Source organism: Dryobates pubescens, chromosome 4, assembly GCF_014839835.1.
Source record: "Dryobates pubescens isolate bDryPub1 chromosome 4, bDryPub1.pri, whole genome shotgun sequence".
Taxonomy (NCBI): domain Eukaryota; kingdom Metazoa; phylum Chordata; class Aves; order Piciformes; family Picidae; genus Dryobates; species Dryobates pubescens.
The window spans coordinates 35,402,425-35,416,082 of NC_071615.1; the positions used below are offsets into that span (position 1 = coordinate 35,402,425).

At 41.6% G+C, this 13,658-nt stretch overlaps 1 protein-coding gene across 1 annotated transcript; it reads left to right on the forward strand.

Annotated features, from left to right (window-relative positions):
* The first annotated feature begins 3,900 nt into the window (after positions 1-3,900).
* On the forward strand, positions 3,901-10,952 carry C1GALT1 (core 1 synthase, glycoprotein-N-acetylgalactosamine 3-beta-galactosyltransferase 1). The gene is made up of 3 exons (XM_009903762.2): positions 3,901-4,141; positions 5,608-6,275; positions 8,148-10,952. Exons 1-3 carry the CDS (start codon positions 3,919-3,921, stop codon positions 8,355-8,357), a joined length of 1,101 nt encoding a protein of 366 aa, XP_009902064.1. The 5' UTR covers positions 3,901-3,918; the 3' UTR covers positions 8,358-10,952.
* The last annotated feature ends 2,706 nt before the right edge of the window (positions 10,953-13,658 follow it).

Sequence of the window (13,658 nt, forward strand, 5' to 3'; positions counted from 1 at the left end):
GCCTCCTCTTCTCCAGGCTAAGCAACCCCAGCTCCCTCAGTCTCTCTTCACAGGGCTGTGTTCCAGACCCCTCCCCAGTTTTGTCGCCCTTCCCTGGACACTTTCCAGCATCTCAACATCTTTCCTAAACTGAGGGGCCCAGAAATGGACACAGGACTCAAGGTGTGGCCTAATCAGTGTCTGAGGCCAATTACTGGAGGGACCCATGTTGCCCAGTAACAGACATTTTCCTTGGTCAGATAGTGGGTGGAGCAGCTAAAGGCCAGTCCATGCTAGTGTTTGTGTGAACACTGGTTGTAGCTATGTGGATCTGTATGGGCAGCCATGTGCGTGTTTGCATGTGCAGCTGTGGAAATACAGCCAGTGCCTTGTCACTGCCTGAACTTGGGGACATGGAATTTTAGCAGCCTTGTCTCCTTTTGGGCCGACTGCTTCAGGAGCTCTTCACACAGGAAAATTACTTTTTCTGTAAATTTGAAGGTCACTGACTCTCAAAACTTGAGTTTTGGAAGATAATGGAGGATAAAGGGACAATGGCTTCAAACTAGAGAAGAGTAGATTTAAATTGGCTGTTAGGAACAGGTTCTTTACTGTAAGGGTAGTGGAACACTGGCACAGGTTGCTCAGGGAGGTACTTGAGGTCCCACCCATCCCTGGAGATGCTCAGGGTGAGGCTTGACAGGGCTCTGGGCAACCTGATCTAATTGAGGCAGCTCCTGCTTACTGCAGAGGGGATTGGACTAGCTGACCTTTGGAGGTCCCTTCCAACCCAGACCATTTTATGATTCTGTGATAATATGAAGGTAATATAAAAGCTGAAGGTTTCTGTCTCGTTTATTTGTGGTGTTTAGAAATACATATGGTGTGCACACATATGTGATCTTTAAAGGTCCTTTCCAACCCCATCACTCTAATATTCTCTACAGCGGTCCAGCCTGATATGAAATTGATAGAACAATGAGCAGTTAGATTGAAGACTACAACTAGAAGCATTTCATATCAAATATGAAGTCCAGCTTTCCAGAAATCCTCTTTGCCTATGGGGTACTGCCAGGTCACCACCTGATTTCCAAATGTGAAGAATGCACTTTCTGCTCTGTCCCCCCCCCCAAACATTTCCAGTGCACTTAAAGTTTTGTTGCGGTTGGGTTTTTTTTCTCCCTTAAATAATCTAATTTAACATCATTCCATAGTTTAATAAGCAGCAATTGCTTATCAAGTACTTTTTTTTTTCTCTCTCTAAGCAAGAGTAATTTTGAGAGCTGCCAGAGCAGACAACTGAAATTGTATGGCAAAAGGAGAGCTAATATTGAGAAGTGGAACAACAGAGACTTTTTCTTCTAGCGATTGCTGTAGCTGTGCTGTGTGTATGTGTGGATTTTCATTTTGCCTGCCTTTTGATCTGCTGAGGAAGGCCTTATTTTATTCTATCTCCCTCTCCCTTTGTGTGTCACAGATTTTGAGGGGACTTTGTGGTGACAGATAGGGCAAGTAAAAAAAAACCCAAACAAACTGATTTTAATACCATGGATACTTTTCAGTGTCATAGGCTGCTTGTGCATATAGGCTTTTCCTTAAAAGCTTTTGGGGTTTTTGCCTTTTTTCGTTGGAAAGCACCTGATTGAACTCCTCATGTTTTCTCCTCAAGTTAGTGACACCTAATACAATAGAAATAATGCTGGGAACCAAATCATTTTTACAAGGGCCTGAGTCACAAATGGTAACACATTGCATTTTATTCTTGAAGATGCAATACCTAAAGGCTCTACCAAGATGTAAAACTGGAGTGAGGAAAGACATATGATTTAAAAAATACTATTATGTCCTTGTTTTATATTGAAGGAGACTGAGGGAGCTGGGGTTGCTTAGCCTGGGGAGGAGGAGGCTCAGGGGAGACCTTCTTGCTCTCTACAACTACCTGAAGGGAAGTTGTAGCCAGGTGGGGTCTGGTCTCTTCTCCCAGGCAACCAGCACCAGAACAAGAGGGCACAGTCTCAAGCTGTGCCTGGGGAGGCTTAGGCTGTATGTTAGGAAGAAATTCTATACAGAGAGAGTGATTGCCCGTTGGAATGTGCTGCCCAGGGAGGTGGTGGAGTCACCATCATTGAAGGTGTTTAGGAGGAGACTTGATAGGGTGCTTGGTTGCATGGTTTAGTTGATTAGGTGGTGTTGGATGATAGGTTGGATGCAATGATCTCGAAGGTCTCTTCCAACCTGGTCTGGTCTATTCTATTCTATTCTATTCTATTCTATTCTATTCTATTCTAAAACTACAGCAGCTCCTTATCAGCCACAGCTCTAACTATGTGACTTTGATACACACTTTAAGGTGTTTTTTTTTTTATTTTTTATCTTATTTTTATTTTGTGCTTCAAGTTATGTTCCCAGTTTCCTTTGTTCTAGCAGTGTGGTAAGAAAACTGTCATGTTAGGGCTGCGGTGCTCTCAGATGCTGGAGATCTGCTGTACGTTTGGTCCCGTCTGAAGGTGATCTGTATACCTGCCTTCTGTCCTCTCCGCTTTCCCTTCAGCGGGGTGCTCAGACAGACAGAAAGCTAGTGTTTGGAGCATGTGTGGTTGCAGGGTGATCCATGCATCTTGCCTGGGGACAATCTGTTTCCAATAGATTGCACAGTCAGTGAGTGAAGTGGATGCAGGCTAAATGAGTTGTTTTGGTGGCTGCAGCTCTTCTCTGATCCATGCTTTTCAGTCCATAATTTTCTTTTTTTGGCTCCCTAACTCAATTGGGTTCTGCCCGCTGACGTTAGCAGTGATCCTGCTGGAGGGAACATCATCCACTTGTTTGTAAGGCCCTGGCTTGAATCCAATATATATTTAACAGGCAATGTTCGTGGAGTTTGGTCATGAATTATTAAAAAATACCTCAACCCTTTGCAATTATGAAAAGGCCTCAGGTCTCAGCAGCCCAAAATTAGTTTAAAAGTGTTTAATATATAAAAATTCAGACTTGTTTTGCATTTATAAAGTTTACTTTTTTGCAGGTGGAAGTGCTGATGCTGTTTAATTCTATAAAAATGGTTATCCAAGTCCTTTAATTTCTGAGGAGCATGCTTGTGGCTGAAGTAAAGAGGTTTTTGTTACTGGAATATGAAGGGTTTGATGAGTAGAAGAGGCTTCGAGGATGATGTAATTTCTTGTTCCTTCAAATGCCTTTTAAAAATGGGTGTTTCTCTATGAAAATTCAGATGTTGTCTTAGTCTCTTCAAAGTCTGTCTTCAGTACTTCCTAAAGTGGAAGGACTCCACAATTTTAAAGGTCTTTTCCAACCAAAACAGTTCTGTGATTCTGTGAAAACTACTCTTAATTTGAGGGTAAACTTGCTTTAGTAACTCTTCAAAATCCTCTTGGGTTTGACATCTGTTCAAGAATTCCTGTAATATACTCCTGGAATTTAAGTGCATTTCATGCCCATGTCGTATCTTGACCTGCAGATTGCCTTTGATGATCATCTTTTAGCTTTTTAAGAGACTTGGACATCACATTTTAAAGCACAGATTTCTTGGGACAAAAACAATAAGGGAATGTATATTACAGATTTATAATTAAGATACTGTACCTATATTTATACAAGAATATATACATTTAAATAAATGTTGTATGTGTAGTCACTGCTGTGATTTATGAATGTCCTTTAATTTTAAGCTAAGGATGATGTGGTGTGCCTTTGGCATGAAATTTCTCAATGGCTGTACCATTTAATATTCACATTTCCATTGCTCTTGGGCTTCAGCTTCTCTACAAGCTCAGGGGAGCTGAATCTGAGCTAGAACTGAGATCTCTGCTTCCAGAGATTCAGGCCTTGATTTCTCCCTCCAGTCTGAGACTTGATTTCTGTACTAAGTAGCTTTAAGCTTAATATATTTTTCTTTTGTTTTTGACAGTGTATTACCTTCAGGAGATGGCCTCTTCTAAGTCTTTGATAAACCTTCTAACCTTCACTTTTGGATCAGCAATCGGATTTTTTGTCTGCTATCTCCTGTTCAGCATTATACTAGAAGAACAGGCTAAGATCCAGCCTCATATCCTTCACAATGATCCACATGGTCAACACTCAGCAGATACTGATAACATTCAGCTGCAAGGACAAATGAATTTCAATGCAGACTCTAGACAGCATAAAGGTATTTTGTTACGCCTGTCTATATAATATTTCCCTTTTTCATGCATTGCAAAATGTTACTTTCTTCACTGCCAAGAATTTGTATGAATCCCCTTTTCTTTCACTTGCCCCATGTTCAGGTTACATCTGAACATCTTTGTTCTCCTGAGATCATCTGAATGGTGGTTTTCTTTGTTTACATTTTTATTACAATACTGATTTTTTTCCTTAGTGGCCAGCTTTTTTCTCTAGTTTCTGTAGCCAGAGTTGTTTGTAGCAGGAACTTCTCAAATGAACTACTGTCATCAAATGGGTGTTCTGCTGAGACTTGGAATTGAGGCCATGGGGCAGAGGGGAGCACTGTGGGCATTGCCAAGCTGATTATACAGCAGTCCAAACTCAGTAAAAAATGGAGAAATTCTGGTGCACTCTGACTTTTTTTCTGTTGTGCTTTGCTTCCAAAGCTAGACCCTTCTAATGTTTCACACCTTTGACACATCTCGTTAACACAGTTAGTGTCATAGCTGGGACAATTTGGATGAGAAAAAAATGCACTATAACCCCTTTACTGAAGAAGATGTTAATAAGTAATTTGCTGTTTCAAAGTATTTAAACTGCAAACCTTGTGAGACAACTTTGTGAGCATTTCACATGTAATTGTAGAAGATTGTGCTGAAGAAATCTGATCTGTCATTGCAGAAGATGTAAGCAGGAATAGCTTAGGACCAGTTATGCAGATCTCACTCTCTATGGAATATTCTTTTACACGAGTTAAAATCACTCTGTATGTTTTCAAGTAAAAATGTTTCTCTGAGGGAAATGAATGCTTGTAAAACATTGTTTTACACACCTCAGACAACTGGGCCTGTTCTGGTGAATTTCTACAAACAAAACCTTTTTAACACAGCAATAATGCTATTCTTTTGTAGTGTCCAAACTTATCAGACTTTTTTAGGACAGGATTGAGCTTGATTTGGTGATAAATTCTTTCTGACTTACCATCTGCTTTTTCCATTGAAAATATGATGCTGTTTTAGAAATATTTACTAGGTCTTGATAGTTAACATGAATATATCTTACAGAGCTTATTAGCTTTTTGACCTTTCTGTGTGGGAATCATTAGGTTTTATTAATTGTGAACACAATGAATAGAGCTTTTAAACTGTCATTAGTTGTCCAGCAGCACAAAGAGGTTGCCTCCAAATTGTATTTTATGTACACATCAAGGTTCTCTGAAGCCACACATCCGTGACCAGATACTCATTTTGATATGGCTTTTATGCCTTCCTTTAGTGGAAGTAGCTTTAAGGATTTCAGCTTCTTGATTTTGGGAGTCTTGTTTGTTTTCTTTCCTAAATCTAATTTCATTAGGTGGTACATTTGGAGGCAAGCTCCTCTCTCTGCATGTCTTTTCTGATCTAGAAACAGATCTCTGTTTTGCAATCAAGTTAATACTGTTTTGGAACTACTTTTTTTTTTTTTTTTCAGATGAGAATAAAAATATTGCAGAGGGACTGTATCAGAAGGTGAAAATACTGTGTTGGGTCATGACTGGACCTCAAAATCTAGAAAAGAAAGCCAAGCATGTTAAGGCCACTTGGGCCCAACGTTGTAATAAAATACTTTTTATGAGCTCTGAGGAAAATAAAGACTTCCCAGCTGTGGGCCTAGAAACCAAAGAAGGCAGAGACCAACTGTACTGGAAAACTATTAAAGCTTTTCAATATGTGTATGACCATTATCTTGATGATGCTGATTGGTTTATGAAAGCAGACGATGACACATATGTTATACTGGACAATTTGAGGTGGCTTCTGTCCAAATACAGTCCCGAACAGCCAATCTACTTTGGAAGAAGATTTAAGCCTTACGTGAAACAGGGCTACATGAGCGGAGGAGCAGGATACGTTCTGAGCAAAGAAGCTCTGAAGAGATTTGTTGCTGCGTTTAAAACAAAGAAATGCACCCACAGTTCTTCTATTGAAGACCTAGCACTAGGAAAATGCATGGAGATCATGAATGTGGAAGCAGGAGACTCTAGGGATACATATGGTAGAGAAACTTTTCATCCCTTTGTTCCAGAGCATCACTTAGTCAGAGGATACCTACCAAAAACATTCTGGTACTGGAATTATAATTATTATCCTACTGTAGAGGTAAGTCCTTGGGAACCTGGTACTCATGTGATGAAGTACTTCTTACGGTGCGTGTGATGTGTGAATTAACAGCTTGATGGGTGATCAGTAGAGTTGAGAAAAGAAAATTCTGTTGTGATATCCTGTCATACACCTGTGTGAGGATATCTTGAATGCACTAATTGACTAAAAGGCAATGCTCCGAACTGAACGTTCTGGAAGAGCTCCTGAAGATTCTATTATGAATGCTGGTTTGCAGTCCTCAGTAGACAGCAAAAAAGGATGAAACCTTTTGATGTATTTGTCTACTGGCACCACTGCTGCCTTTCTTGCAGTTAGTTTTCTGGTTTGTTCCCTCATATCTCACACTGTTCCTAACTTCTCCAGCTACCAGCATGGGTCATTCCAAGCTGCCTGTGCTGAAACTGTATGGCTTGGTTACATTACAGCCTAATGAGGAGGAGGGTGGCCCTGGGATACTGTGGCCTCTGTCTTGCCCACAGCAGTTGTGGACACCTCATCCCTGGAAGCGCTTAAGACCAGGTTGGATAAGGCTTTGAGCAACCTGGTTGAGTAGGAGGTATTCCTGCCAGTGGAACTAGATGATCTTTAAGGTCCATTCCAACTCAAGCCATTCTATGATTCTATAATTCTATGTTCTGCCTAACAGCTGCTTTTCATAAAACCTGTAGAAATAGAACTAATTTTGAGACTTGCTTGTGGTGCTCGTTGGTTAACATTGTCTAAGAGTTCAGACTTGTTCTGGTTGGAGAAGACCATTGAGATCAAGTCCAACCATCGGAGAATCACAGAATTGCCTAGATTAGAAAAGACTTTTCAGATCAAGTCCAACTGTTCTCTAGCTCTACCATGTATGGTGCTAAACCATGTTCCTCAGCACCACATCTGTTGAAACAATAGCACTTATGTAACAGTTGTTCTCTTTAGTTTCTTTAAATACATAATCTTATCAATTAGAGTTAGAATATTAGCAACTTATCAACAAGATCTTGTAAAAAAGAAAAAACAACCAGCCAAAACACAAAACTATGTTCCAGAAGACCTTGTCCATCTTTATTTTGGAAGGAAGCTTTGGCAGCTATGTGTGATACATTTTCATAGATTCATAGAATGGTTTAAGTTGGAAGGAATCTTGAAGCTAGTTCCAACCCCCCCTGCTATGGGCAGGGACACCTTCCACTAGACCAGGTTGCTCAAGTTCTCATCCAACCTGGCCTTGAACACCTCCAGGGAGGGGGCATCCACAGCCTCTCTGGACAACCTGTTTCAGTATCTCACTACCCTCACTGTAAAGAATTTCTTCCTAATCTCCAGTCTAAATTTGCCCTCCTCAAGCTTCAATCAATTGCCTGTCATCACAACAAGGCCTTGTAAAAAGCCCCTTCCTGGCTTTCTTGTAGCCCCCTTCAGGTGCTGAAAGGCTGCTGTCAGGTTTCCTTGGAGCTGCCTTCTCTCCAGGCTGAACAGTCCCAGCTCCCTCAGCCTGTCCCCATAGGGGAGGTGCTCCAGTTCTCTGATTGTCTTTGTGGCCCTCTTCTGGACCCGCTTCTGCAGCTCCATGTCCCTCTTATGCTGGGGGTGCCAGGATTGGATGCAGTACTCCAGGTGGGGTCTCACTAGAGCAGTTTAGAGAGGGGAGAATCACCTCACTCATCCTGCTGGTCACGCTGCTTTTGATGCAACCTGGCACATGGCTGCCTTCTGGGCAGCAAGTGCACATTGCCTACCATTACATTTTGAAGTATGTGCATGGCTGATGATGGTGAATTACCTCCTGTGAGTCAAGTATGTGTTGGAATTCTTGCTGGATCTTTAATCCAGGGCCTGCTTTGCAATTAATTGCTGATTATTTTGGCTTGATCTGTGTTTCAGGGTCCTGGGTGCTGCTCTGATCTAGCAGTCTCATTCCACTACGTGGATTCTGTGACTATGTATCACTTGGAATATTTGATTTATCATCTCCGCCCCTATGGCTATTTGTATCGGTACAATCCTGATCAGGCAAAGAAAGCAGAGGAGCAGAGCAAAACTGAAGCACTGGAGGATAATCAGAAGCTAAAGCAAAAAATTTCTGATAATTAATTGGACTTGGAAGAGAGCAAGAAGCCAGTACAATGACTAAGAGCCTCCTCAAACTCCTGCGTGAAGCTCGTGGACTAGGAAAAAAAAGCTCATGGACTGGCGATTCTTATTTCAGAAATCACCTTGGCAGTGCTTTCTGTCACTGTGTGCACAGCAGAGGCTGGATCTGACTCTTTGGGAGAGTGTGACCTTGCAGCTCTGCTCATGAAGACTTGGGGCCCTAAAGCTGTGAAATAGAAGGTTGTTCTGGTACACTAATATCTGGAAGAATGTGTACAAAACCCGTAGTGGACAGGTTCAAAGATAATCATACAGTTTTGCTGTTACCAGTTTTTCTCTCTATTTCCTCTCAGATGCTCCTTTAGGTCCATTCTCATATTAGAAATTGGATGCTGCACTGCCAGTAACTTCCCGAGGGCCTTCTCTAGATCCAAAATACCCTGAAATTCCTTTGTGTGAAATTGACCTTGCCCCAGAAGGAAGGGAGAGGTGTGAAAATGGGAGTCTCAAGTCTGCTTTGCCTTAATGAGAAAGACAGGTTATGATGAGATCCACCCCAAAGGTTAATCTGAATTGTATCAGAAATGGAATTCACTGCTAGGAATTAGCTTAAAAACTTGAACCTGGATCGCTGCTTTTCCAGGGAGAAACCCAGAAATAGTTGGTTTTGTTTAAATGGCTGAGATGATGCAAGCTGCTTACATATTTGGAGCTTACTTTTTGTTTTGTATTTTTTTAATTGGCTTCCCCTATGGAGTGGTTGTAAAAAATTCATCTCAGAATTTCTCAGCATAAGGTAAGGCAGATGTTTTTGGAAAGAGAAATCTCTTCCATCACACCTGTGTAAACTAGAAAGAACAGCATCTTGGCAAAGCTGCAGTGGGCATTACAACACTGGGTTTCAGCCAGTATTATAATCAGTTTGTTTCCATTGAAGTTTTCCTACCAGTATAATTTGAGGTGGTGGAGTTGGCTTGTTCATTAGTTTTACAGGTACAAACATAAAGTGCAGGAAAGCCAATTTGACTTTTTCCCTACTCTTCACTTCTCTGAAGTTTTTTTTTTTTCCCCTCCACTTTTCTAAAGTTTCTTCTGCATCTGCTTCTTGTTACTTTTCTCAGAGCAAAGTGTTCAATGATCCTTGTTTCACTTGTTTTGGAGTTGAAGTATATAGTTAATTCAGGTAAGAAAGCCTGAATGCAGGAATCTTCCGAAGTGCATTAATTTTCTCCACTACTTTATGAGTGTATCTGCTTCTTAACTGGAAAGACTTTCTTGGTGTGGGACAAAAGAGGTGTTTTAATCACTGAAAAAGTTTCAGAGGCCAAGCCTGTGTTTTAAATGGTTAACATAAAGCTTTCTGATTTTCTCTTTTTTCAAAGTGAGTGAATAGCAATATCGGGGATAGGGTTCAGCTTGACACGTAGTGTGTCATTATTCCCCACTTGGACAAAAGCTTCTTCATCTTTTTATCACTTTTCACCTTCATCATATTGATGAATTTGGACATAACCTAATTACCTCCAGTCATTGTTCTGGAATGGGCACATACTGGTAGCAGACAGCCTTATTTACTGCTGCTGTCCTTCAGGATGTTCCTGGAAGAGGATGTTACCATAAAGTACTGGAATTACTTTATTATTTTTTTCCCAAAGATACTTCTTTTACAGGTTGAAGTTCTGCCTGTTGTCCAACAGTAAAGAGTCTTTGTTCTCTTTCTGACCATTGCTCTGCATCATGATGGCAGTCTCTGGCTGATCTGTCTCCTGGAGCTGAAGCACTGCATCCATCTCTGCCAGCGTAAGGGCTGGGTTCATAGATCAAGTTTTAGCTAAAGGAATAGTTCCTGCAGGGCTAAATCTGTTGGTCTTTTATGAGCAAGGCTGCCTCTGAAGTACCGAAAGGGACGTGAGCTTTGTTTTCTGTAACCTTCAGTAGAAAATAAGAACTGCACTAGTTTCAAAAAGGAAAAAAAGTCTCCAGCTTGCTGCAGTCAGAGGGGTGCTTGTCCAGAGGAGAAAGGATGGTACCATCAGAGGTGCTTCCTCCTGTGACCTCAATGTTTATCCCACATGCTGCACAATCCAGTCAGACTGTGAAATCCATCTGTACTGATAACTCCAGTGGCATTGTTCAGACATGCAGTTAACATTTTCTGGAATACTTTAAGAAGCTACAAAATGAAGTCGTGATCTCAACTTAATCTCTCTGTAAAGTCAGCCCATGTAGAAGATCTGCTGAACTGCTGTGCTGTTCCTTTCTTACAGCTGCCTTCCTCAGTTCATCCTTGGCCATTGAAAGATGTTCTGCCACAAAAGGCAGAACTAGTCTTGCATGTTTTCTCCAGATTTGTATCCTGTTTGCTTGTGCTGCCCTGTGAGGTAACATGTTTTCCTCTTCCTATTCCTGACCTGGCTTTGAGGTTTCAGTTTCATCATGCTCGAGTCTCTGGTGGACAAGAGGACACAGGCAGTGAGATGGTTGAGCTTCACATAGGTTGGCTGCTGAGGTGGCAAGTCAAACCAGCTGAGCTCATGGTGAAGCCTTTTCTCAGCAGCCATTCTGGGGCTTGTGGGTTTAGCAGAGTGGGGCAGGAATATCATGTGTGACCTCAGAGGCAACTGAGAAACAAAGGAGGAAGTTCCATTTCTTGAGCTAAAGAGCTTACTACCCTGTGATAAATAGGTGGCCTGTCTGGAGAAATATGAGTAGCCTTTTCTTCAAACATCCATTTTTGCTTTGTTTTCAAGTGTCCTTGTTCTTAAGCCTCTGAATCTGTTTTTCTAACAGCACTGCAAAGAATTCTTTTCCTTCCAGGCAAGCTAGAAAAGTATCAGTGGTTCCATTCTGTGATGTCAACAGAGGACTCTTGTTCTCCGGTGCATTGTATTGCCATAACAATCAGCTGATGCCTCTGAAATAACTGCTTTGGAGCTCACTCCCTTCAAAAGCTTCAGTAGACAAGGTTGGAATGTGACCTGTTAGTATAATTTTCATGTACAATATTACACTACTGTTAGTAGTCTGTTGTTTCACTCTCAGGTCTTTGTGCTTTGAGAAAGTATTTCTGGAGTTTGAGTATTTCTGCAGCCTGAGGAGGCTCTTTGGATTTCAGGAGGGTAGATCTTTCTGAAGCACAACAACGTAAGTTCTCCTAGGCTCTGCCGATTATTGCTCGGTGGTTTGGGTTTGTTTCTAAAAGGTTTCTTGATCTTTATAAAGCCTCAAAGCTTCCATTGGCACTGTGGTGATTTAAATGACTCATTTAAAAAGTTTGAACTTGCTTTCCTGAGAGTACTGGGCAGCAGTTGCTGCACTTAGATGTGGGCATGTCACAGTGGAGAAGGGTGCCATTTTAACCTTGGTTTAGTGGTTTGGAGTTCAGAAAGAACGAGAGTGCCAAAAGGTTACCCTCTGAGCACTGCTCTTAGTCAAACAATAATGTTAATCTTTGTTTGCAGACAAAGACCAGTTCTACTCTTCTTTCATTCCAGTTCATTTTGTGGTCTGTATTGGCCTTATTTAAGAGGTTAGACACTGATCGTGTCAGCACCTGGTGGAAGCTCCTTTCTCAGTACCTTCAGTTTTTCAGGAAACTTTTTGTTGTGCTTTGCTAGGGGTATATACTGAAAAATAACTTACTTTTTTTTCCTTCACATGATGCCATTTGTTCTTTTAGGCTGCCAGAGGTATGGCTGTTACTGGGTGGCTGATAGACCTCTTACCAAGAGTTTGCTGTCTGAGCAGGGTGTTTTCTCTTTGTGTGGCACAAGGGCGTTGGTTGTTTCTCTGGTGTGCCTGCTGCTGGTGTCGATAGTGCACGCACAGATGAAAATAGATCACTTGATCCAGGACCACTTGGAAAGGCAATTTTGTGCTTTTATTTGTTTTTTGTTCTGTCAAGAAAAGCTTCTGTGGAACTCCAAAAGTGTAATTTTACCGTGTTGTATTTAAAATACTCCACAAATGTTAATGTTCTAAAAGAATTGGATACTGCTGCTGGACAGTATGCTCCACTGAAAACCTGTGAATGTTTCACTTTGCTATTATAGGTAGTTGTGTCCCTCATGGCAGGTAGAAGTTGGTGACGTGTCTGGAATTTTCACCATAAGGATTTGTTTCTGAAATACCTTCTTTGAAGTGCCTTTGATCAGTTTTTAGCATCAAAATTAAGTTGAGAATCGAGGAAAAAAAGAATAAAATAAAATAAGTTATCTCATACACAGTTCATGTCTGTCTTCATTCACCCCTCCTGTATACCATGAACATGGCACAGCAGCACTGTTTGCTCTAATAAAAACATTATTTCTATTCACCTTGGGTGGATACAGGAGAGTCAGAAAGCTTCTCACACTTGCTGTTTTCTCTTGTTACTCGTGCTCTGAAATCAAAAGGTTGGGGTTTGAGTGTAGAATTAATCATAAGTGATGGGTTTAGTCATATAAGTCACAGAAGCAGGCTCCTGGGTTTGCACTGTCTTGTTTTTTTTAGTGTCCCTGTGTTGTTGCAGTCATAGAATCACAGAATGGCATAGATTGGAAGGGACCTGAGAGAGCATCTAATCCAACCTTCATGCAATAGACACAGATGCTTCACAACTAGACTCAGCTGTTCAAGGCTGCATCCAACCTGGTCTTGAGCAGTCTCAGGGTGGGGCCATCCACAACCTCCCTGGGAAACTTACTCCAGACCCCCATCACCCTCCTACTGGAGAACATCTTCCTAAGATCCAATCCAAACCTACTGCCCCTCAGCTTCAAACCATTCGCCCATGTCCTATTGCTAGACACCCTTAGGAAAAGTCCCGCTCTAGCCGTCATGTAGGATCCTTTAAGGGACTGGATGGCAGCTCTAGAGTCCCCCCAGAGTCTTTTCTAGGCTGACAGACCCCAGCTCCCTCAGCCTGTCCTCACAGAAGTGGTGTTCCAGCACCTGGGTCATCTTTGTGGCTTTCCTGTGGACTCACTCCAACAGCTCTGTGTCCTGCTGCTGGGGACACGAGAACTGAAAGCAGTATTTGAGGTGGGCTTTCATAAGAATCCTGAGTGAACAGACTACAGCTGCTACCTCAAAGCAAAACTACTCAAAACTAACCAACCCTATAATGAAAAAAAGATATTTTTTTCAGTGAACCTCTTTGAAAAAACCCAACACCCTATTAAGATTTAAAAGTTGTGCTTTCTACTCTAGCTTTCAGCTGTTGCTGCACAATAATGTTCAGACTATTTCACTTGGGGAGATGGGAGGTGTTCTTGCATCTGCAGTGTTGGTTGTTAGTAGGCACAAGCACAGCACAGCTGT

What these genes read in the sequence shown, in the direction of transcription:
- C1GALT1 (XM_009903762.2), top strand. Translation starts at nt 3,919, where the DNA reads ATGGCCTCTTCTAAGTCTTTGATAAACCTTCTAACCTTCACTTTTGGA. An exon ending in AGACTCTAGACAGCATAAAG is followed by an intron (nt 4,142 to 5,607) that starts GTATTTTGTTAC and finishes TTTTTTTTTCAG; the next exon opens with ATGAGAATAAAAATATTGCA. An exon ending in ATTATTATCCTACTGTAGAG is followed by an intron (nt 6,276 to 8,147) that starts GTAAGTCCTTGG and finishes TCTGTGTTTCAG; the next exon opens with GGTCCTGGGTGCTGCTCTGA.